Genomic DNA, 26,723 nt, shown 5'->3' on the forward strand with positions numbered 1-26,723 from the left:
TCTGATTTCTCATTGTTTGGTTCATTTTCATTTATTTTGTGGTTTCTGTCCTTTATTTGTGTTCATAGAGTCTTAGATAGGTGCTGTGCATGTCTGGTAGGGAGTTATTTAGGTGGCTTTCAAAGTTGGGTTGGGTTGGGATCTATAAGTACCTGTCTAGGGGCATTTTCCCATGTCCTGGACATGCATTTGGCTCTATTATGTCGGATCTTGGAGGGATTACTGTACTCCGAATTTGTCAAGGCAAAATTTTTCGATATTTCTAGTCTTTTTTTTAAATTTCTCTTGGCTTTAAGGATTTATCTGGCTTGGACTTGCTCTTGGCCTTGGATGTACCTTCCTGCAACTATTCATCTACACTTCTATGCATTTCCGGTGAGCAAAAACCCATGTCATTGTAAGTATTTATTTAACCCCTAGGGTATGCAATTCTCCGACCTTGATTACCCCCCAGGACTTGCCTATTTTTTTACTTTTTCAAAGGTTAAAAGTTTTATGACCGATTTATAGAGCTTGAATTTACACACCTGAAAACGCAAACCCCACCCTCCTAGACCCAATAGCTACTGAGCTATGCCTTTCAAAGTTGATAATAGTTACCCGTCACGGCCCTGGCGAGAAAGAAATTATGCCGCTCGCACCTGTTTTCACAAATATACGTACAAAAATCACCAAAAATAATTTGTGTGTGCGTGTGTGTGTGTATAAATGTTATAAACCATTGTAATGTGCTTAGAAAAAAATAAAATGGTGACAAACCCCCCCTCAGTAAATATAATAAATAGTAAAACTTATCCTCCCCTCCTCTCTTCTCTCCCTACCTCCAATCCCCCCTCCCCTCCCCACCCTGCCGAGCTGTCAAATCTAGCTAGGGAAAATGGTCATGAACCTCCCAATAAATATATGATAAATAGTAAAAATTATCCTCCCCTCCCCTTCCCTTCCCTTCCCTTCTCTTCTCTTCCCTTCCCTTCCCTTCCCTTCCCTTCCCTTCCCTCCCCTCCCCTTGTCTAACCTCCCCTCCCCGCTTCCCTCCCCTCCCCGCTTCCCTCCCCTCCCCTCGAAGCTGTCAAATCTAGCTACCGAAAATAAAATGTTTTTCGAGTGGGTTTCGAATAAAGACAGCTAAAATAATTGTGGTGTGCATATCTGTATGCAAAGACATGGATAAATTACAGGTAATGATTAAAAAATATACACCATAAAGTGTTAAAAATGCGCAGAATATTCAAGGCTAGGGAGGTAAAGATACTGCATGCAAGGGGGCAGGAGTGGGGGTGGGAGGTGGTAAGGCCAGGAGGGGGTGTATGGGGATGGAAGGATGGGAGGAGACCACCACCAGACAGAAAGGAAGGGCCCCAGTGGAGTACAGGGACATGGAGGGAGGGTGGGGGGGAAATACCCTCCCTCCAGATGACGGGGGGGGATCCACATGGGAGGGTGTGGGAGGGGTGATTGTGGTGGCAAGAACGGAGGGAGGTAGGGTATTAACGTGGTACAATAGGGCCTCGCAACTAGCGATCTTAAGAGACTGATGAAACCTCGCTAGTCGTGAAACCGCTACTTTGGAGGCATACTTTATAGAGTGAAAAATAAATATAGACACATTTAGAAAGTTCGACTGTTTTTCCATTTTTGTCTACTTTTATCCACTAAGTAGTCACATTTTTATATATTTATTATAATTAATAGGACAAAGCAACAAGAAGTCACCATTAAATGCTCAGAATGCAGTTTATTGTCAGAAAAAGTTGGGAATTGGGAGTGCGCATGCTTACTGGGAGTAAGCACTACCGCCACAGTTACCACCCTCTCGAGCACCAGCCTCTCTTCGTATCTCCTGTAGTATCTCATCACTTTCAGACCCTTCATAGTCATTAGGTTATGCCTTTTCTGTAGTTGCACTTCTTCACAGCCATCTTTCCACCACCACTATTTGAAGTTCCTGGCCTTTCAGGCGGCACACCATTTCCACCACCAGCCACAGAAGCCATAAGGCTAGCGAAACAGTGAACAATGGGAGTAGGCAGGTGTAAAAAAGAGTAAGGTCTCACTAGCGCAGCGATGGGCGGGACAACAGTGAATCGAAACACGCCATATGACTCGCTCGCTAGGCAACGAGTTGAAATGTGCCTCGCAGCTTGCTTGCTAGATGACTATTGCCACGGAGCCGCTAGTTTCGTGTTCTTTGTCGCTAGTTATGATGCTGAAGACAGTTTCTATCCTATCGCTAGACTTGAAATCGCTTGTCAAAAAAAACGTTAGTTGCGAGGCCCTACTGTAGTGGGGTAGAGGGACGTGGTGAGAGGGAGGTGGGGGGTACACCGCCCACCACACCCCCCACCTCCTGGGTACGGGCCTGGGTCCCCACTCTGGTGTGTCCAACACTGATTGGTTAGAAGCCATCTGTGTCACATCTGGGGTGGAGCCAGCTTCCGCCAGTTTTTTGTGGATGTTGCACAATCGGCATTGCTCATCCTTTAAAGAAATTGCACAAAATTCTCGATCGATGAGCTTAGTACTTTAGGGTATAATGATCATGAACACTAATGATCACTAATTTCTGTTCAGGAGTGCCCCCTTCATACCCCTATATACCCAAGAAAGACAGGAGGGGGGGACGAAACGAGCTCCACCCACTTCTACTCCAGCTCCCAACCCTCCCCCATACCCCTGCCCCACCCAACCCCCCACTTATCATTCTTAACTGGCAGTTACATCTCAAGCTAACCTCATACTTTACACTCAGTCATATTACTAATACACAGACAAAACACTAGGATATGTAAAAAGTATATAGTATAACCATGAACACGCTGCAGCAATAAATTAATGCATTATTACGTTGAGAGAAAACAAAAACGTTAACAACGGCCATCCCAGGGCTCATGCATTGGGTGCATGCCTGCGTGAGTGTCTGTGCCTGCGTGTTTGGGCTTGTCTATGTCTGTGTTATTTGGTGTGTGTGTGAGTGTGTGTATGTGTTTGTGTGTTTGCAAAGCAGTTTACCCAACACATGAGGCCTGAGATGGCCGTTGTTAACGTTTTTGTGTTACTGTCAATGTCAAACTGCATTAATTTCTTGCTGCAGCGTGTTGATAGTTATATACAGTACTTTTAATATATCCTAATATTCTATGTTTGCATATGTAGTGGGCCCAAGAGTGTCAAGCATGAATCAGCTTGAGATGTAACTGCCAGTTAAGAATGAAGAGTGGGGTAGGGGGTTGGGTAGGGATATGGGAGAGGGTTGGGAGCTGGGGTAGCCTACTGGCGGATGGAGCTCATTTCGTCCCCCCCTCCTCTCTTCCCTGGGTATACAGGGGTAGGAAGGGTGCACCCCTGAGCAAAAATCAGTGATGTTGAATGTACATATTTCTAATGTTTTCAGAGGCCCCTCCCAATAGTCCAAAAAAACAATAGTCTGAAAGACCCTCGGTCCCCTGCCATTCAGATTACAGGACTTTTTCTGTAAATGGTTTCTTGGTGTATAGGAAACCATTTGGCTTGCCACTCAGTGTAGAGTCACCCGTAGACAGAAGGAAGAGGAAAGATTAAAAGAAAGAAAGACAGAAGAGGAAGGAAGGAAAGAAAGAAGGAAGAGAAGAAAGGGCAGTCACCCGAGGGCAGCACTAAATCGAGTGAGTGGATGATGAGCGCCCCCACCTAGCACTAACAGTGAACATTATTATATGTATTTCCAGGTGTTCGAACAGCATTTGCATGCAGTTTTTGACATTCATGGTTGTAAGTATGGTGCACTGTGACACTGGTCCAAAAAAGTGCTCTAGTGTTTAAGTGATAACAATATTTGCGATATGTAATGACTGGAGAACAACAAAGACCTGATTCCAGTTTCCGGCAAAATTATGCAACATCTCCACCGAAACGCAAAGTAAACGACGATTCTATGCAATATCGGGATGCAAGACGCAATAGCTGACCAGCGCCTGGGAAAAACCTGCAATGTGCCAGCCAATGAGAACGCCCACAACATGCCAGCCAATCAGAATTCATTACGGTAACGGCCCCCGACACGCCGAGCCAACACTGTCTCTCCTGGATCTAGTTCATGGAAGATGTATCTATGCACTCTGTTCTTGTGACAATGCAGTGCCAAAACCCTGGTGCTAAAACTTACTCTGTGGCCTCCCATGCCTTGCCTGTTGTTGCAGCAAAGCATATGGTCTCTCAGTGCTTTCCATCCTAGTGTTCTGTTGTGATTCTGATATTACTGTACATGTAATTATTTCCACTAGACTGCACAGGATTATTGCACTGAACTGTACTACATGATGTACAATACCCTTCATTGATGCCAGCACTAGGTGAGTACATACTGTAGTACACTTTATACTGTATTACTCCACTGTATCAATAATGTTTTGTTTAACTTTCATCTTTTACTCACGGGAAAATTTGTAGGATAGAGGGTTGAGAAAAGCAAGACAAATCCATTGAAAGGCATGCGCTTCATTGACGGAAAGCGTCTGGTACCTGTAAGTTTTTCTACCTGATGAATCGACTCAACTACCAACAAGCTTGCAGCATCATATAGTTTCTTTGCAAGTCCATTCTGTTAAATGTTACTCATAAAAACATGGAAAAATAAAATAAATTTATCTTGAGCATTTATTGATACACTGATGATTTTGAAAGTAGTGTTGTACAGTAGAATTCTTACGACTCCCTTGCTCAGTTATGCAAATGACTGTGGCCCACCAATTTGTTCCATACCTGACTGCCGTTGCTCCACCCCCCTTACTTGCCACTCAGCTGTTGCCATTGCTCCATCCCTTACTTGCCACTCAGGTGTTTTGCAGATAATATAATAATTTTATTTATTTATTTATTTATTTATTTTGTGTGTGTGTGTGTGTGTGTGTGTGTGTGTGTGTGTGTCCAACTTGGGGCATAGGCTTCACAGCCTGCTCTCAAGGCCCAGTAGTCCTTCTACATGCCATACACCTCTATGTGTCACCACTTTGGCATTAACACTCACTGTCAATATTGAATACATGCTAGGGCTGTCTCATACAGGACTGGTGTATTGATATTAGCGGGGATATTTTTACGACATGTTGGCGGAAATACGTACAAATTGCATGGAAAATAAAGTAATGAAGTAAATCTTGAGCATTTATTGGTGACATGATTAGGGAAGAAGGGTTGTACTATAGAATTATCACAACTCCTGTGCTCACAGTTGTGTATAGAGCTGCAGCCTGCCAATTTATTCCTAGCCTGACCACCGTACTTCACTCCTCACTCACCAGTCAGCTGGTTTGCTGATAATACAGTAAATATGTACAAATGCAAGCACAGTAATTTTATCCAACAAAGCAAACCTTCATTTCTGTCAGCTAGACTTTATTTTCTCTGCCAGTGCAAATGCATTCTAAAATGATGTATAAATTCAACTTAGAACACATTTAAGGAATAATTTGGTGGGCTGCAGCCATACACAACTGAGCAAGGGAGTCATGATAATTCTACTTTACAACACTTCATTCCTAATCATCAGTTCACCAGTAAATGCCCAGGATTTATTTCTTTAGTTTATTTTTCATGTTTATGAATAAAAACAATGTTTAACAAAATAAACTTTACTGTGTGCATTGTGCACTCCTGTAAGACACTGCAGTCATATGTGTTATGTCTATGGGATGTGTTCAAGAGGTTATGTTTCAAATGGAATTGTTTGTGTGGCTGTGGATATGAGTGGTATTTTGTATACCACAATGTTACAGCCTCTGTATAAGAGTAAATACAGTCACTACTCGTTTTACGTTGATTCAGTATACGATAATTCGCTACAACGATAACAGGAAAGTTCCACCCCAAAATCCAATTTCCAATGAATTTCCTGCTATAACGATATTGCCCTCGGAAAATTTCATACAAAGTGCCAGGCACACGCAAGACGACAGTCGCTTGTCTCAGGCAAGATGGCGACCTCACTGTGGAGAGCATTGTTTTGGTTCAGTTGCTGTCCTGCCATCCCTTCAGGGCCCTGTCTTTTCCACTCATTCACTTGTGCCCCCACCCCCTCTTGCTATCATCACGTCTCAGCCAAGCATCATGCTACAGTAGGCCTATACAGTAATCCCTTAATTCACGCGAGGGTTACATTCCCAGACCCTTCGTGTATGTGGTAAATTCGCGTATACGTTCTGCCCATGTGTGCACGTAATTACGCATGTGTATTAAGTGCATGTTTATGCACTACGTACACCTTATAAACTAGCATTAAGTATGAAAAACAACAAAAATGTAAGAAATTTAACACTGAAATCTGACAAGCACAGGCATAGTGGGAGACACTTTAGCAGTCTGGTGCACTAGCCCTCACTGCCTCCCGTATGCTACATTCTGCCTTCTTTATTGTACAAACAGTTGACTCATTCACCTCAAACATACGGTTCCAAGACAATTCACAGCCGTAGGTTGAGACACTTTAGCACTGTCTGGTGCACTGGCCCTCACTGCCTCCCGTATGCTACGTTCTGCCTTCTTTATTGAATGAACAGTTGACTCATTCACCCCAATTATACGGTTCCGAGACAGTTCACCATCGTGTTAATTCACCGTCAAAACATGGATGATTCCCCGTCAGGACAATTTGCACCCTGGATGATTCCCCGTCATTCTATAAATATACTTATTATTGGTTAATTAATACTGTACTTTAATAACAAATTTTCAGGGGGATTTTATAACTCATGTAAGTAAGAAAGTAGTGTACAGTACTTGCTAAATAAACTGGTATGTAAATAAATGATGGGGAATCGTCCTGATGGCGAATTGTCGCCAACATTCCTTCCCTAAGTTTGTCCAACACTTTAACTTTCCCTGTCAGCGACATCACTTTACGAGTCCGTTTTGGTGTGTTACTACATGCATCACTAGCACTACGCTTAGGTCCCATGTTGGCAGACAAGGCAGGCAGTCACTGGAAGGCAGAAAAGTAAGCCACAAATAACAATTCACAAGTCACGCATGGTTCAACCGTTAGATTCAAACTGACTGTGTGGTGGGTGGTACACCTCCCCCCCCCCCACACACACACATATGCACACGGGCAGTAGGTAGGCCTTTTTATACTTTATTTATTTCTCTCGTATATTAAAATTATTTATTTGAATACTATAATTGTATGTTTTAATTATTGTATGAAAAATTCATGGATAACCGAAATCGCGTGAAAAAAGTTCACGTGAATTAAGGGATTACTGTACATTGTGTAGCACCAGGCCAGCGTTACGCTAGTGTGATTGTTGTATTGTTGCAACGATTTACTGTATGTGAGTAACGCCGCCTGTATTGGTGTGATAGTGTTTGTCTTGGTCATGGAGACGACTTGGATTGACACAGGAAGTGATTAAGGTGGGTTGTCATTTTTATTTGTCTTGGGTAGGTGACTTTGGGAAGCTGATTTGACGTAACCTCCCTTTTATAATGTGTTTCCATCTCCTGATTTACAATATTGTCGGTATACGATAATGTATGACCTGACGTAACCCCATCGTTAAACGAGTAGTGACTGTACTGTATCGGATGTCAGGGAAAAATAAGTAACTGGGAAGGTAAGTTATGCATCCCGTTTAACTGGGATTGTAATGTACAGTATTACTGTACTGTATCAATACTGTACAGGCAACCCCCCAATTTTGCAAGGGTTAGGGGACACAGACCCCCTGTGAGTTTGGAATTTCTGCATAATTTTGACACCCCCTCCCCCAGAATGCCCCAATGGTAGCCTGTAACCTCTGTAAGCTCCTAGAAACCATCACAGGAACCTAAAACTGGCTTAAAACAGCACAAATACAGGGTGACCCAGAAAAATCACCCACATTTCAAAGGTAAATGAAAAAAAAACGGTTAAAGATAATCAAAATTTTATTTGCACACATGAAACTTCATTGAATGCAGTTTTTATTCATCGTGTTTTAAAGATGATATCCTCCAAATTGTGGCCATCATTGTCTATACACACTTGGAGGCGATTTCTGAAGGCTGCCATGGCTCGACGGTTCATATCGGGTGGAACAGCAGCTATCTCCTACTGAATTGCAACCTTAAGGGCTTCAAGAGTTTGAGGTCGATGAGTATACACTCATGATTTAAGGTAGCCCCACAGAAAAAAATCACAAGGGGCAAGGTCAGGGAAACGGGCCGGCCACCAAACATCGCCATGCAACGAGATGACCCGATTCGGAAACACTTCCCTCAGCACTTGCAGTGATCTTCGAGCTGTGTGTGCCGAGTGCATACTCATTGACCCCAAACTCTTGAAGGCCTAAAGGTTGCAATTCAGCAGGAGATAGCTGCTGTTCCACCCGACATGACCCGTCGAACCGTGGCAGCCTTCAGAAATCGCCTCCAAGCGTGTATAGACAATGACGGCCACCATTTGGAGGATGTCATCTTTAAAGCATGATGAATAAAAACTGTACTGAATAAAGTTTCATGTGTGCAAATAATATTTGATTATCTTTAACCCTTTTTTTTTTTTTTTTATTTACCTTTGAAATGTGGGAGTTTTTTCTGGGTCACCCTGTATATACTGTACTAATGTGCAGTATAGTATACAATTTACTTCAGTAAGAACATGTAAATGGGTATGCGTATAAGAATAAAGGCTAATTTTGTTGTTGCTGACTGCCACCGACACCGCAGCAGTGTGCACAGGCCTAAAAAAACATATATGGGACCAGAACACACCATAAAGTTTTACAAATATCTACTGAAGTACACTTAACCCCCTGCTATCGCGCGTTCAGCTATCACGTTTATCTGCTATCGCGCGTTCAGCTATCACGTTTATCTGCTATCGCACACATATCAAATGCACAACCATACATGCTATCACGCACCCCAAGACCGCTATCACGCGTCTAGTGTGAAGACAGGCTAAGCAAAACTTATTCACACGACACTTCATACGAGATTTGCCGAGGATGCGATGGTTAATCGGAACGGTAACGTGGTAAAATTGCCAACGATACCACGGGCATTTGGAATGCGTCTAAACGGATTTCTGCCGAGGATACGATGGGCAAAACAGTGTGAACAAAACCCATTCGACTCGAAAGAATATATTGTACTACAGCATTGAAATTTAGCCTAACACTGAGTACTTATTAATACTGTATTTTAGAATAAATATCTATTGTTTTGAAATCCTTATAAAGAGTTAATATTTCCTATGCCGAGAAAACTGTGATGTTGATAAAGTAATCACGTGTTTACAACTGAGACGGGGCTCTGGCAACAGTATGAGGAACGTGTGTGATAGCGTGCAAGTTTTGTTCCACTTAAATCTTCCTCGGCCGTTCCTGATACGATGTACCATGTGATATCCCCTTTAGCTGTGGACACTAGGAAATCATGGAGACAGCTAAAGAGATCTGGCGTCAATTAAGCCACTCCCAAGCCTTGGAACCCATCAAACCACCCAAACCTTAATCCTTATAAAAGTTTGATTGCCTTTTATGTTGTTTATGTATTCATTATACTGTTATTATTAATATAATAATGCTTTATTTCATGTTGGAGGAGAGATTGGCAGGAAATCGCAGGCATAAAATGGTTAAAAGTTAGAAAAATGGGCCACTGAAAAACCAATTAGAAATTTTCCCATTGATTGTTCAGTTCAGCTATCGCATATTCAGCTATCACTCGCGTTTGCTGTGACCAATTAGGCGCGATAGCAGGGGGTTGAGTGTACTGTATAAAAACTTTAATAACAAATAAGCATATAGTGGGTATGGCTAAAATAAGTTAGGGCAAATTATTTATTTGGTGACTTCCACCGCCTCCCAAGACTGTGTCATGCACGCACATCAGGCAGTGCGAGACCAGGGAAGTCATCACGTAAATAATTTACCCCAATTTTTTATACAATAACAATACCCATTAAATTCAGAATTGACTAACCATTGACTCTGAAGATATGATGGAGCGAACCCTAACGACTCGTTTGATAATTACGATGATGACAACGATGAACATAAAGATGATTAGCCTTGCAGTTACTGATGACAGATGACTAGATGAGATAATGAAAAGTGTAACTGCATGGCATGAGGAGTCTACTTTTATGTAGACTCCCCATCATCTCCACTGCTGTCATTGCCGCTCAGTGGTGTAGGGTCGTCCATGTCAAGAATAGATGCAGGTGGAGATGATGAGTCATCAGGGTCAGGGACAGAGACAGGCACAGGTTTAGGGGAGGGGGATGAAGACTCGGGAGCAAGAGGCTGCGGTCTCCTTGTCAGGGACATCATTGTCAGGAGCTGCGACCTTGCCCGCTTCATGTCTGAGAACACTGTCTTATAGGGGGAAGTAGCGTCATGTGTGGTGCTGTTTACTTTCATCACCCGTGCCATGGACGGGTCCTTTCTGTAGAAGAACTCCTTGACCTGGGTGATCATCCTCATTCCCTCCGTCAGCATCTCCAGGGTGAGGGTTTGTTCCTGGGGGGCTTTGTTTGGGTGTTGTTCCTCCTCCTCCTCCTCCTCCTCACTTGCCAACTCAACCAATTCGACGAGATCATTGTCTGTAAGCTCCACCTCATGGCCCTCCATGATTTCCCTCCCCTCCCTCCCTTCCATATCGTCAAAAGCCTTCACCCCGACAAGCATGCCAGCCCCACCGTCCTCCTGAAGGCCAGGTCCATCTGGTCACTAGGTGCAAACCCCTCAGAATCACTGACACATTCCAGCCACAGCGACTTCCAGCAGCCATTCACAGTTTCAGGCTGCAAATCTTGCATGCTTTCCTTTACCAGCAAGAGGCAGCCTGTGATTGTGAACCCCTTCCAATAATCCAGTACACCAAGGTCAAGATTTGCCTCCATGGCTGAGTGTTGCCTAACCATGGACCGGCGGGTGTAATAGGCCATCAATGCACTTACTACACCCTGGTCAAGTGGTTGTATCAGGGAGGTGGTGTAAGGGGGAAAAACACCACCTGCACATTCTTGCATAATCCCGCCAGTGACGTTGGGTTTCCTGGAGCGTTGTCCAGGACAAACAGGATTTTGATGGAAATGCCTAGCTGCTGCAGGTAGGACCATACCTCAGTCAGGAGGGAGTGGTGGAACCAATTCATAAAAATGCTGCTGGTGGTCTCTGCCATTTTTATTACTCATCCAGAACATGGGGAGGAGGTTCTTGTTTCATCACTTGAGTGCTTGGGGGTACAGTACATCCTTCAACTTTGCGAGTTTTAACTTTGCGATTCACCAATTTTGCAAGATAGTTTCAAAAGTCATGTATTTTTTAACATTTATGAACTTTGCGAGCGATCACACACTTTGGGAGGTCGAGTGGTGGAAGAGTCATCTTCCCGCACTACTTTGCCATGCGGAGTAGTGACGTCATGGTTCACTTGGCGTATTGCGCCTCCTAGTTCAGTGGTCTGCTGCCCCGCCACGTTTGTTTGCACCTGTTCCCAACCAAGGTCACCGACCCTTACAATTTCGTGGTGCTCCTTGCAATATCCCAGCAGTCTAACCTTGCACAAATGTTATCATGGCACCAACGAGTAAGAAGAACAAGAAAATAAGTTTGCAGACCAAATTGAAAATGATTGCAAGGAAAAAAGCAGGTAAAGGTAACTCTGCTATTGGTCAGGAGTTTGGTGTTGGTGAATCGACAGTGAGAATGATTTAAAAGAACAGTGAACAAATCAAGCAGCAGCAAAGAACTATGGAGGTGCTCAGTTTGATGGTAGAATACAGGTGGCCAACAAAGAAATACCTGTTGACAGTGATAGTGATGACGTAGGCCCCGTGGGGCCACAGTAGCCGTACCCAAGCCTTGCCTCGCCACCAGTCCCGTACACCACGCCAGTCTTCACATCAGTGTATTTTTTTTTTTTTTTTTTTTTTTTTTTAAATCACTGTACAGCACATGAGTTCATGTTTGTTTCATTTATCATCGTAAAATTAAGAGGTAGAGTCAAGAGAAAGAGTGGGAAAAAGTACTTACCATGGGGTAATGTCGACCAATTTGCCTGTAATTCATATATTTAATTGTTTCAATTTTGTGAATTTTGATTTTGCGAGGGTTTTTGTCGACCATATTCTCGCAAAATTGGAGGAAGGACTTTCAGATTTGTGAATAAACCTGGACTTAATCATATGCTCAGCAGCATTGCCACAGAGGAGCAGGGTGCAGTGATCCTTTGCTGCCTTAAACCCAGACACTCACCTTTCCTCCCTTGCGATGTAAGTTCTGGATGGCCTCTTTTTCCAATAAAGGCCTGTCTCGTCCACATTCCAAAGCAGCCCTGGCCTGTAGCCCTTCTCAACGATTTTCTGCTGGCCCTGCAGTAGGCCAAGGAGGATTCCCCCATCCTTTTCAAACTGTGCCGGGAGAAACACTTACAGAATCAGTCGAATCACCCCTTCCTTGCACTGAATTAGGGAGAGCTGGTGCTAAGGCCAGCACTGGTGCTAGGGGCGTCCTGCTCGGCCTGAGCAGCCTGCTCCACCTTCTCAGCAGCCTTCCTTGTATAAAGGACCTTGGCCTTCTCCCTGATCATGTTGTTGTCTGTGGGATTGCATTTTCGGTTTGGTCCATTATCCAAAGATAGAGAGGATTTTCCATCTTAGATAGTACTGTATCCCTGGCATGCGACACATACTGTATTTAGCCGAGGGAGACACAGTCGCTGCCAGCGCCTCCCTAATCTTTTCCTTGTTTATCTTAATTGAGTGTACCATACAGTTATTTACATTAAAGAGTTTTCCAGGTTCCAACAGCTGCATATGTCATGCTCTCCCTACACTTATCCAGCAACTTCACCTCTTCTTCTAGGCACATCATTTTCTTACAGCACTTAGGGGTGGTACCCTCACCATTAGAAGAGGCAGGTCACTTAGGACCCATGCTGGATACACTTGTGGGATAACGAGTTATCACACAGTTATCACAAAAAATTACAAAATAGGGCCATAATGCTCTAGTGTTTACCACAGCACTGCAATTGTAACGTTAGCACACATGGGAGAACTAGGTTGTGGCACAAATTAATTCTGACCCCAGGCTATGACCCCAGTATTGCACAAAAATTCTTAAACTAAGGCCATACTTTGCTCTGCAGTATAGCACAACACTGCAATTGAAGCCTTTGCATAAATGAGAGCACTGGGGTGGGGCAATAAAGAAAGTTAAAAGTTAAATGAGAGCACTGGGGTGGGGCAATAAAGAAAGTTAAAAGTTAATCATGCCAACGGCCATACCACGTTGAGTACACCGCTTCCCGTCCGATCAGCGAAGTTAAGCAACTTTGGGTCTGGTTAGTACTTTGATGGGTGACCGCCTGGGAACACCAGATGCTGTTGGCATCCCTACGTGTCAAGTGGGGTTGGTGGAGGATTAGTGCCCCTCCCTGTAAAACAATTAACTCTAAGCCCTTGGCCACCCCGTTTGGGATACATGGCATCTGGCAATGAATGAATGAATGAAAAGTTAATCATCTTAAATGCCAGGGCCAACTTGCCTAGCCCTGGGCTCCTAAGCTTCTCATGGGGCGGCATAAGATTGGATGATGGATGGATGGATGAAAAGTTAATCAATACAGGTACCTTGTGAGAGCATAACGGAGATGTTTGCAGCGCGAGCATGGGAGAGAGGCATGGGCCAAGGTGCAGGGTATGTATGGGTGTGGCCTCCTCATGAAACAGCATGCGGATGGCTGACTGCACAAGATAACCAACACTGCGAGTGCCTCCCAGTGCTTTATGCGGACTCAGATCGTTGGAAAAAATTTTATTGAGGGAAAATCCACATAAAAGTGGGAGCCATGAATTTCAGGCCCGTGAATTGGGGGGGTTGCCTAAATTGTATTTTTTGCTTAGCTTTCATCTTTAACTCATGAGAAAGTTTTTAGGATAGAGGTCAAGACTGTAACACAATGTCTCGCTTGACAAGTGGTGAGCCAGTAGGAGGGGGGGGGGTACTATGCAATCTCCGGCATCTTGCTTTAACCGTCGTAGGGCTTGACTGAACTACAATGGATAATTGAGAGTTTCCTATATTACGTTTGGTAGGCTAAGGGTCAGGTTGTTATTGATTATGAAAAAAGTATACTGTATTGCTTTATGTTCTTCAGATAAGAATGAGTGTCAAGGTAATTGTAAAGTGATATTCTGTCTCAATCTTTAGCCAGACCTCATAATCCCATAAGGGGTAGCCATTTGACTTTGAGTTGATTGTTTGCGGTAAGGGGCACTAACACTCCACCAATCAACTTTTTGACACTTAGGAAGTTAAAGTGATATTATAGTATGTTATTTTCTCTTTGCCATATCCAGGACTGCAGTGTGTTTACAACAGTGTTTAGCAGCGTTGATACGCCGTCCCAAAGCCAGGTGGTCCGGATAACACCACTTGATGCCCCCAATGGAGGCCAGTTGGTGTGGGTCTCAGTGTTAGGGGACCTTGTAAATGAACCATGTAAGTTATTATTGTTGTTGTTTCCTACAAGTATAGAGAATGAAGAGTGCATCAGGATACGGTCCATCCTTATAAGTAAGAAATATGTTTTTCAGTAAATAAACTATTCCATTTCCCTTATTTTGAATGACCAATTGAAATAACTGCTTTGCTGTTCTTAAATAAAAATTACCAAAAGCCCCATTATACCTGCCACAGTACTGTTGATCCTTATGAACTCAAAACATATCATGGAGCAAACTCCAAAAATACATTCACTCGTTATAACAGTTCCTTTTACTGAATAGAATACCATGGTATAAGTTTATTGAGTGTTGCAGGAGAGGTATATGGAAGAATTATTATAGAGAAAGTAAGAGAGATATCAGAAGTCCTGGTGAGTGATGAACAGGGTGGCTGTAGGAGTGGCAGAGGATGTGTGGATCAAATATTTGCGGTGAGACAGATAGTGGAGAAGGCTTATGAGAATGACTATAAGGTGTTTATGGCATTTATGGATCTGGAAAAAGCATACGACAAAGTAGATAGAAAAGGATTGTGGAAGGTTTTGCACATGTACAGTGTAAATGGTAAGCTGTTAGGTGCCGTCAGGAGTTTTTATGATGGTAGTGAGGCATGTGTAAGGGTAAATGGGCATCTAAGTGAATGGTTCATGATCAGTGTAGGCATGCGACAAGGTTGTGTGATGTCCCCATGGTTGTTCAGTATATATATGGATGGGGGGATGAGAGAAGTAAAAACATGAGTAATGGTGAGAGGGATGGCATTTGTAATGAATGGTGATGGATGGAATATCTCAAATTTGTTGCATGCTGATGGTGCAGTACTGCTTGCAAGTACCAGACAAGAACTTGGTAGACTAGTGCAGAGTTTTGATGATGTCTGTGAGCATCATGCCTTGAGAATAAATGTAGGAAAGGGCTAAGTGATGGTAATTGAGAGAGAAGGTGACTCCCAGTGTGATGTTGCAGTGAATGGAGAGACTGGAATTGATGAGAGAATTCAAATACCTGGGTACATTGATAGAAAAGAGAGGAAAATGTGCAAAAGAAGTTGAAAGTAGAGTGACACAAGGGAGGAAAGTAGCTGGTGCAATGAAGACCTTGATAAGAAACAGAGGCTTGAGTGTTGCAGCTGCGTGAGGCTTACTAGGAGTGTTAGTGCCAACTTTAACATATGGATGTGAGACTATGATGTGGCATGAAAATGAAAAGTCAAGAGTGAGAGCAGTGGAGATGGGACTGTTGAGGAATATATGTGGAGTACAGAGAGTGGATGGTATACAAAATAGTGTGATTCGTGAAAGATGCATATTGAGGAAGTGTGGGGACACCAGATATCAGAGAATATACTGAGATGGTATGGTAATTTGGAGAGAATGGATAACAACAGAGTGGTGAAAAAGGTATACCTGAGTGAATTTGAAGGAGGGAGGAGGCAGGGTAGGCCAAGGAGAAGGTGTTGGGATATGGTGGATGAGTGTGTGAGGAAGAGTGGTATGAAACTTGTTGAGGCATGGGGACTGACAAGAGATCAAGCTGGCTGGATGAGTGTTGTGAGAAGAAGTGCATGATCAGGGATTTGGCACTCCTTTTTAACGTGACAGTGTTCGGACTGGCTCTCGGATACATTTATGTGAAGCTCCAGAATGTGGTGAAAGTTTTTGGCGTATCACATACAGCCAGGATTCCGGGGGCTTGAATGATGAGCGAATGGAAGTGTGGCCCATTGGATTGGGCAGACTTTGGCTGTTTTGACGTTGCTACTCCTCACTCAGCTCTGGGATGGGAAAGGGGGTCCAGATGATGATGATGATGAATACCATAGCTGCCTCACCAACCAGATCCATTACCAAGACTTTGTTATACAGTAGGCTCTCCACATTCACGGGGGTTAGGGGATACAAACCCCCGTGAAAGTGGAATTTCCGCCATTGTTTAGCATGCTTCCCCCAAAATGCCTCTACAGCCGCAAATCACCCCTTGTGAGCAAATGTGCACATACTGTACCTAATAAACCATATCTGGGACCTGAAAGCAGCATAAATATCACAAAGAGTAACAAACCAACTGTATAAAAAAGTTTAATTAATAAGTTTTGATTGGGTATGGCTGTACAGTACTAAGTTGGGGTAAAATATGTACCTGGTGACTTCCACAGACTCCCGCGAGTGAGAGCGTTTTGTGCACTTCCACATAAGTGTGGGTAAGTCATCAGCTACATATTTACCCCAACTTCATACAACCATACCCATTCAGTTCTGAGTTAACTCACCACTGTCCTTGAAGTTTTGGCAGACAAACTTTGATGACTTGTGATGATGATGGTGATGACATCGATTCGCAAATGATTGAAGCCCGTGAAATTTGAATCCGCGAATGTGGAGGGCCAGGTGTAGTTGTTAGCTTGAACGTATTACCTAGATGTAGTACATGTGACATGTTTGTGACTACTATTCTAGTACTGTAAGTCTTTGATATAATTTCTCTCTCTCTCTCTCTCTCTCTCAGGTTAAAGGAAAATTTCCTGACAAGTCCATTGCTTCCCGTGAAGTAGGGTTGCCAGTTTTCACCAGTTTACAATATCATTGATTTGGAAAAACTGATGTGGACCAAATCCCAAACTTGTTTTGAGCACTGCTTTTAATTGCCAAATAACATTTGACTCCAGACTCTGCCGGAATATATCTTATCATCATCATCATTATCATCATCATCATCATCATCATCATCATCATCATCATCATCATCATCATCATCATCATCATCATCATCATCCGGACTTCCTTTCCCACCCAAGGGCAGGGTGAGGAACCCTACTTGTTTTACATGAGCATAGCTTTACCATAATATTTGAAGTAATGCCAAGAGAATCAAAAGATAAATTGCTTGTAATTGACCCTTCTTTTTCCAGAGGAAAGTCAGATTTACAGTAATTATAAAACCTTGAACCCAGAAACGAAAGTTAAGACATCTGTGTAAGTTGTGGACACTTTTGACCATATTCTTAAAACTAATTGTTTGAAAGTTGAGCCTATGTCTCAGTCATGTGTTAAATGCATTATGAGAGTAAGTTGTATTTGCCATCTCTAGTTCGCTGATGAATGCTGTGTATAACATGGCATGCAGGCTGATCATATCTAATGCTCAAATCTTGCATTGCGTACCTGACCATCAGAATGTTAGAGTTGGCACACACTATTGTCTTCTTGGTTTTAATTTGACTGTTAGCTTCTCACTGATATCCTACAGTGTCCGATGGTCTGCGGGAGATAAAATCACTAGTGGTACCAGAGCTTTTCACAACACGGATAAGCAGCGGTGAGGTAATATACTCAATGGTGTTCAAGCCACACAACTACACCCCAGGCCACAGGTACCCCACCGTCCTCTGTATTTATGGTGGACCTCAGGTGCAGCTCGTCACTAATACTTTTAAGGTAAGCTGAGTTAGTGGTGGGTGGGGGTGCTTACCATCCACTCACTCGATGTAGTGCTGCTGTTGGGTGTCTGCCCTTTCCTCTCCTCCGTCCTTCTTTCCTTTCATCCTCTTCTCTCTCTCTTTCCTTCATTCTTTCCTTGTCCTTCTGCCTATGGGTGACTTTACACTCCCTCTTCTGTCTTTCTTTCCTTCATTCTTTTCTCTTCCTTCTGCCTGTGGGCGACTGTGCACTGAGTGACAAGCCAAATGGTTTCCTGAACACCAGGAAACCATTTACTACACTGAGTGGTAACCATATAACCAGATTTTGGCGCCTGGTGGTTTAGTGGGTAATTATTGCACTCCAGTCGGATTGAGCCGGTGAAGGTTTATATCCAAGGGGTGGTTGGGGTTGATTGCTCATGTAATGCCGCTCAGGGATGAGTGAGGCTGGTCACTCTCATCTTAAATGTCGGGACCAACTGCCTAGCCCCGGGCTCCTACGCTCCTCATGGGGCAATGTAGGATTTGGATGATGGATGGATGGATGTAAGCTGAGTCACATCCATGGGTGGAGAAAGAAGGTCAGGATGATTATGATGGTAGTGGTGGTAATAAAGTTCGGTGAACATTCCGTCACATGTATACTTGAGCTTTTTTGGAGTTAAAATAGTCTCTGTTGCTGTCTTTACCAATCTTATCATTTACTAATGTTCTTAAATTTTTTCATACACATCCTCTTTTTGATTCCCCAAAATATATTTTCTGACCCATATTTTTTGGTATCGTAATGGTTTGTTAAAACTTCCCTACATTTGATATACAGTAATCCCTCTACTATCCGACATAATAGAGCCAAAGTCATGTCCGGAAAGTGGGGCCCAGCCTCCTGGACTTGTACTTAAAGACCCTTACCCAGCCCAAATTTGAAAGCCACCTAAATAACTCCCTACAGGACATGCATAGCACCTATTTAAACCTATTTAAGACCCTATTCACACCAGTAATGGACATAAAGTATGAAATAAATGAAAAGAAACCAGAGAATGAGGAATTAGAAGTGACTGTACCTCAGCCAGGGTACTTACAGCACGTCCGATGCCGCCTTCTCTAAGGCTTTGGCAGTGGTGAAAATGTTTTTGAAGCATGTACAGTAATCCAGTGTTGTGCTGCACTTAATTCTTTGCACTGTGAGTTATAATTGTTTAACACTGCACATTGTTCTTAACTGCACCACGCCAATTTCAACCGCCAATTTGCACTCCACAGTTAACCCATTGCAATCTAAGTTCTTAACACTGCACAGCACTGTAAATTCCCGTGTGGTCTAGTGGCGAGGTATTGCAGTTTATTCACTGTTCATTCACAAAAAACGTGCACGCGTGGCATCCATTGTGATAAGCATCTACTTGCGATCGAAGTTAGGTAGTAACTGTTGGTGATGGGGAAACACATTACCAAACTCCTCAATTTTCATTACCAAATTCATAAAGCTAGCATTTGTTCTTCATTAATTATATATACAAGTGGAAATACATGTAATCACTCTCCTTATAATTAACAGCATATTGATTATTTTCATGCTATGTAGGCTGGCAGATTAATCAGAGAGAGCAAACAATCCACCATCTCCATCCTGTGTATCCTCATACATGTGAAAAATCTGTTTGGTAATGCATTATTCTGATTCATTACCAAACGAATTTTTCATTACCAAATTGGTCCTCATTTGGTAACGAAAAATATCAAATGGCAACCCTGACAGGGGAGGGGGGATGGGGGAGGAAGGAAGGGGTGAAGGGGCCGTGGTGTAAACAGCTGTTCAACGCCACATGGCAGTTTCAAATTACGTGTGGGAAAAAATTGGATTTGGGGGGGATTTTTTTCTTATTTTGGCCATTTTTGGGTTCCGAAGGTCCAGGCCCACAATGTCCAGTAAGTGGGGTGTCCGGAAAGTGGGCGTCTGGATAGTATGGGGATTACTTTATTCTGTGGGTTATCAGTAACTCTTCCATTTATTATTTTGAAATTCCATGAATAATACAATTCCGCAGTGTCTGAGTGGTTAGCATTACAGACTGCAAAGCTGCCAGCCTGTTAACGCCAGAGCTCAAATCATGGGCGGCTGGCATCACTTAACTCTGATGCCCATCCACCCATTGTGGGTTAGCAGGTAAAATGAGTACCTAGGGTAATACCAAAAGGAGGTAACTGTGGTATCCTAGATGATGCAGTGGCTGTGTATCCCAGGATATTAGGTGAATAACCTGCAACAGGCTCAGAGGCATATGTTACGGGGATGAGCATCATGGCTAAACACCTCATGTCATCCTACCCCATTATTACCTTTATTTCTTGACTCATATGCTCTTAAAATAGTGCTTCCTGTTAGCAAAACATATATGATTTTCTGAAGCTTCTGTGAGATTGCTGTCTACATTACTGTTTTCTGTGCCTTCTTCTAATCATCAGCATCATTTAAATGGAGCTGTGTTTGTGCAACTAGTAGAGATTGGGCATTATTGCAGAATGTTTTCTAAATAGTAGAAACTTATGAAAGTGGGCTGCCAAAGCTAGACGTTTCTCCCCAGCAGTTGAAAGAAACAGTTTGGTAAAAAGAAAGCAACTGATTGTAATAAAACTGCAGGTTTTAAGTTACTGAGAATTTTTAAAGTCTTTATTGAGTGTGAATTGTTTAAAATAATAAAGCTGACATAAGATTTACCCAAGTTGTTTGTGGTGTCAGGGTTTCCGGCACATGAGGACGCACATGTTGGCAGCATGCGGGTTCTGTGTGGTTAGCATTGATTCGCGAGGATCAGACAACAGAGGCGTCAGCTTCCAGGCTCACCTAATGAACAGAATGGTGAGTACTTTTGTAATTGCTATTTTGGTATCCAGGTTGCAGATTGTGGTCATTTGGCAGTAAATCACATCACACTGGGAAGAACAGAGTAAGTGGTTTTCCTTCATGTAAGGGAATTTATTATACTGTACCTCATCATTCATCATCATCATCATCATCCAGACCTCCTTTCTCACCCTAGGGCAGGATGAGGAGTAGCAAGGCCCAGACAGACCAAGTTTGCCCAGTCCAATGGGACACTCTTCCATTCATTCATCATTCAAGCCCCTGGAATCCTGGCTATGTCTGATATGCCAAACACATTCACTTCATTCTGTAGCTTCACAAAAGTGTGTCCATTTACGTTTCTTTTATTTTTTTAGGATGCTTTGAGTATTGCAAGTTTAGGGATTTCTATTTTGGTACTTTTCATTTGAATTTGTTTGGTAATCAGGTTGCTGATAAAATATTTGTTGAATTTTTGTAGATACGCAGGATTTCCATTTTGTATTGAGCATGTAAAGAGACTAGTGAAGAGGAAAAAGGAGGATGTAAATGATGATCTAGGAAGAAAAATAAATGCAAACTACTCTGAAAATAGGAAGTTATTATGGAAAGAGGTGTGGAAATGTAGAAGTGAAAGCGGAAAGAAATGTGATGTGTGAACGATGTAGGTGGTAGGTTATTAACCCATGGGGATGAAGTAAGGACCAGATGGAAAGAATGTTTTGAAAGCCTAATGAATGGGAATAGAGAGAGCAGATTGGCTGTAACACAATTGGTTTGGGGGTATGCAGTGCCAGGAGACGTGACTCTTGCACAGGTAACTAGTGCTGTGAAGCTGCTGAAAAATGGGAAAGCAGCTGGGGTTGATGAGGTGCATGCAGAGATGATTAAGTGTAGTGGAGACAGTGGAATGAAGTGCTTGTTGGAGATATGTAAGAAGGCATGGATGAGTGGAACTGTGCCAGCAGAGTGGAAAAAGGCTGTGATCGTACCCTTGTACAAAAATAAAGGTGAGCAAAGTGAGTGCAGGAATTATCATCACATAAATTTATTGAGTGTTGTACGGAAGGTATATAGAAGAATGATTATAGAGAGAGTAAGAGAGATATCAGAAGTTCTAGTGAGTGGTGAATAGGGTGGCTTTGGGAGTGGCAGAGGATGTTTGGATCAAATATTTGCAGTGAGACAGATAACAGAGAAGGCTTGTAAGAAGGACCATAAGGTGTTTATGACATTCATGGATCTGGAAAAAGCATATGACATAGTAGACAGAGAGTGATTGTGGAAAGTTTTGCACATGTACAGTATTCTCTCAATCTTGTTTATATCTTTCTTTTTGTGTGGGGACCACACTACTGCTGCATATTCTAACCTGGGGTGAGTCATGGCCACTATCAATTTTTTCATCATCTCCTCATCCATATAATGAAAGCTACTCTTATATTAGTCAGGAGTTTATACTTCTCTCTAACTGCCTTGTTAATTTGTTTTTCAGGTGACAAACAATCCTGGACCAGCACTCCCAAATCTTTCTCTTCTCTCGCTTTTGTGATTGGTTCATTACCCATCAAATAATTCAGTGATGGCCTCTTAGTACTTTTACCCATTTCCAATACTTTACTTTTCTTTGCATTAAATTTCATTTCCCACATCCGGCTCCAATCGTTTATCCTATCCAGATCCTCCTGCAGCATTTTACAATCCCCCTCAACCTCTACCTTTCTCATGATCTTTGCATCACCAGCAAACAGACTTGCATAACTGTTCACTCCATCTACCATATCATTTACATAAATCAGGAACATTACTGGCGCCAACACCGAGCCCTGTGGGACTCCACTTGTTACTTCCCTCCATCCATGTCACCAGCTGGTCCTATATAATACTGTATTGGAAAGAACTCTAAATTTTATTGCATTTCTACTTGTAACAGGTTCGAGAAAGAAGATACTGTAATTATCTTAAGTTGTGTAAAGCCCTAATGAGAATGATAAAAAGGCTGGTTGCTATAGTGACAATTATTCAGTAAAGACTTGGTAAAATTTTATTGCGGTTAACAAGTTGCAGCAATAAAAATATTTTAACCTCAAAGGATGTATGATGCAAAATTCATCTTTAAAAAAACAAACAAAAAAGTAACCATAGCTAGACTGACTATACTATATGGGATGAGAGAGCATAGATATCTTAGAGATGGTGTAAAACCTTGATTGATTGTTTCCTACTGCATGTTTTTGACAGAGCCTGCTAAATAGATGACAACAGCACTGTATCATATAGGTGCTCAGGAAAAGAGTTAAATTCATGAAGATTATATGCAAAAAAAAAAAAAAAAAAAAAAAAGGGGGGGGGGTTGAATTCATAAAGATTATATGCACCAAAGAAATTAAATGCTTAGATCAGAAAATACACCCCCCCCACTCAATGATATTCCCAGTAACTCTCTCATTTTTGTCAGTCTAGCGATGGGTTTTGCATATTATTTTTACTTCACATGTATTTGCTTCCAAACTTGAAACAAAAGCATTACATTGCCGCTCTGTATTGTGATGATTTGACAGGGCACAGTAGAAATAGAAGACCAAGTGGAGGTGCTACAATTGCTTGCTGGCCAGTGTGACTACATGGATCTCACCCGCCTGGCTGTCACCGGCTGGTCCTATGGTGGATACCTCTCTCTCATGGCACTTGCTCACCGGCCAGATTTCTTTAAGTAAGTCAATTTGTAACTACAGTATTTTCATTGGATACAGGAGGTTTATGGTTCTCAGTATGTCATGTTATATCTTCATAAATTTTATTTTAACTTATTATAGATATACATCTGAACATGATAATGATCCAGGAACACATACTGTACTGTTATCATTTGTTTGCATTCTAGTCATTTTTGCAAGACTTTTGTGTTGTGTCACTAATATGGTGCTGCGAATTTTTATATGTAAAATAGTGCTGACTTATTATTGGTGACTTGGCGATTGTTTTTATTGATACTAATGCATTGTGGTAGGTGTGGGCACTCACCATCCACTCACTTAATGTAGTGCTGCTCTCGGGTGTCTCCCCTTTCCTCTCTATCCTGCTTTCCTTCCATTCTCTTCTGTCTTTCTTACCTTCATTCTTTCCTTGCCCTTCTGCCTACGGGTGACTTTACACTCCTTCTTCTGTTTTTCATTCCTTCATTTTTTCCACTTCCTTCAGCCTGTTGGTGACTCTACACTGAGTGACAAGCCAAATGGTTTCCGGTGCACCAGGAAACCATTTACTACTCTGGGTGGTAACCATATAACCAAATTTTGGCGCCTGGTGGTTTAGTGGGTAATTATTGCGCTCCAGTCGGATTGAGCCGGTGAAGGTTTATATCCAAGGGGTGGTTAGGGTTGATTGCTCATGTAATGCCACTCAGGGATGAGTGAGGCTGGTCACTCTCATCTTAAATGTCGGGACCAACTGCCTAGCCCCGGGCTCCTACGCTCCTCATGGGGCAGTGTAGGATTGGATGATGGATGGATGGATGGATACTAATGCATCATAGAATAATGGTTATATAATTAATTTTACAGTACAGAGCCCTGTTTCAGAGACCAGAATTCATGAAGCAAGATACTCAAATGTCATTAGTAACCCTGTATATCAGGATGTCACTGTTACCAACATCTTGACTTCTCCCATCTCACTCCAGCCACTGACTCATCTACACCCCATCTTGACTCCCACTTTATACCATACCACCGCAAGTGACTCATAGACATAATAATGCTTGCTATCTGAAAACATCATTTTTGTATTATTCTTGCTGCTTACAGATGTTTTATATCTTTTAGACACCTTAGTAGTGAAGGGCCTGATGAAAGCCATATCTAACTCCACCAGTAGCCGAATAAATTGTCTGATGACAGCAAAAGGAAATTATAGAAAGACATCATTGTAGTGAAGGAGTAAACTTTTACATCCTAAGCCCAGTAAAATTGTTATAAGATAGTAAGAAAAAAATTTAAAAAGATGTTTCCAAATTAAATGAGGTAAGAATGCCTCTCAATCTCTTGTATTGTGTCTTCAGAGTGGCAATAGCAGGTGCCCCTGTGGTGTCGTGGAACTTGTATGATACGGGCTACACAGAACGCTACATGGACCTGCCCAGTAACAACCCTGAGGGTTACCGCAGTGGCTCCGTTCTCACCTATGTCAATAATCTCCCAGATGAGTGAGTACTGGAGATGTATGTTGTCTTTTACCTTGTTGGCCTGATAGAAGATAGGAGACAGATAGGATATTTGAAGAGCACAGTACTATGTGCTATGGTGTCATCACTACATGGGTGCCTGGGGAGCCCAGGCCCCTCCACTGCTCCCCTTCCTCGTGTGCATATTATGTAGCATGCCTCCCCCTCCCCCTCCCCCCCACACACACACACGAGATGAGGGCTTGTCCAAAGCATAGTCCCCCCATTTGTTGAAAGACTTGGTTGTTCTACTAGACAAGTATGAAGAAATTGCCGGGAGAATTTTGTTTAGAAATATTCTATATATGAAGTCTTTTATGGAATATAGTCCTGTGTATGTGAAGCTTCAGAACATTGTGAAATTTTTTTTGGCCTACCAGATGGAGCCAGGATTTCGAGGGCTTGAATGATGACTGCATGGAAGCGTGGCCCATTGAATTGGGCAAACTTTGGCTGTCTGGACGTTGCTACTCCTCACCCTGCCCTAGGGTGGGAAATGAAGTCCAGATAATGATGATGATGATGATGACGTCCAGTATACGGTATAGGATTAAAACAAAAAATGATTCATGAAGGATGAAGAGTAAGACGGTTTACTGATCAGAGGGTAGATATGTATGTGTGGAATTTGTGATCATACAAAGAGCATGAATTTATGTAGTATAGTAAAAAGTTATGTGAATTTAAGGGTGAGATGAAGCATGAAAGGCGAAGAAAATGGCCAGTTGTGGAAAATGAATGCAGTACTGAGATTTAAGAAAGCAGGGTTTGGGTATTGAGGAAGCAAAATGATTGATAAGGAATATGTTTGTATTGATGATGTAGTATGACCCTACCTCACCCCACCCTATGGTGGGAAGGGAGGTATGGATGACGATGATGAAGTATGGAGATGCAGATGACAAAGATTGTCCCTTTTTGATACTTGGCAGTCAAGAGAATGGATTTACCCCACAGGTATTATGAAGCTTTTCTTAGTAAGAAAGCACAAACCATTTGCATGGGTGGTTTGCCAGTGAGTTGCAGTCGAGAATTTTGAAGGCTTGGGTATTTAGTGAACTGATTTGTAGTCCATTTATCTGGGCACTTTGTTGATAGGTAACATATGGCACACCCCCATTGTGTGATGAGGATATGTGTGATAAAATACATTGCATGACAATTTATCATTTGTGGCCACTCCTAAGGTTTGCCAATGGTGCCTTCAGTAGCACCATGCTTTCCACTACGGGTAGCATCCTTGCCAGACAAGATTTCCTTGTCACAGGTTTCTGTACAGCATTTCACAGAAACAGAAAGATATCACTCCTCTTAACATTGCACAGTGCACTATTCATTGTGCAGTAGCACTGTTATTTGGTGAGAGCAGTGGTGTTTCAGTGGTCTTGTATGCACAGATTGAACAAAAGGGAGTTGATTGCAGCAAATGTAAACACTGGGCAGCCATCTTGACTCAAACAACTGACTGTCAGCTTACATGCGTGGCACAGTGTATACATGGGATTGTCATATCCAGCCACCACAGTTATTGTACATGCGAATATCACCGTCGTTATTGCAAAACTGGGTACAGTGCAACCTCGTTATACAAAGGCCATCTTATAACAAATGACTTTAAGCTTCTGTGTGGGTGATTGTATAAGGGAAATGCAATCGTTTATTGAAAAATGTTCCCAGCTTTTTAGCCGTCCTATAAGCGATTTGCCGTATACCAGTTCATTGTAAAACGAGTGTCTTCTGTACTGTACTTTTATGCTTTCCT

At 42.5% G+C, this 26,723-nt stretch overlaps 1 protein-coding gene and 1 non-coding gene across 2 annotated transcripts in view; both read left to right on the top strand.

Annotated features, from left to right (window-relative positions):
• The window catches only part of LOC145415717 (dipeptidyl peptidase 9), a 105,077-nt gene that overhangs the window by 61,664 nt on the left and 16,690 nt on the right, over positions 1-26,723 (top strand). The window contains exons 12-16 of the mRNA XM_080284942.1: positions 14,327-14,468; positions 17,720-17,907; positions 20,635-20,754; positions 23,301-23,452; positions 24,800-24,943. Coding sequence (XP_080141068.1) covers positions 14,327-14,468; positions 17,720-17,907; positions 20,635-20,754; positions 23,301-23,452; positions 24,800-24,943 — 746 coding nt within the window. The remainder of the gene's footprint in view (positions 1-14,326; positions 14,469-17,719; positions 17,908-20,634; positions 20,755-23,300; positions 23,453-24,799; positions 24,944-26,723) is intronic.
• On the top strand, positions 13,239-13,357 carry LOC145415828 (5S ribosomal RNA). Its single transcript, XR_013900135.1, has one exon. It is a non-coding gene; the product is annotated as a 5S ribosomal RNA (ribosomal RNA).

Source organism: Coenobita brevimanus, chromosome 103, assembly GCF_032717465.1.
Source record: "Coenobita brevimanus isolate Jiangsu-jjx chromosome 103, ASM3271746v2, whole genome shotgun sequence".
NCBI lineage: Eukaryota > Metazoa > Arthropoda > Malacostraca > Decapoda > Coenobitidae > Coenobita > Coenobita brevimanus.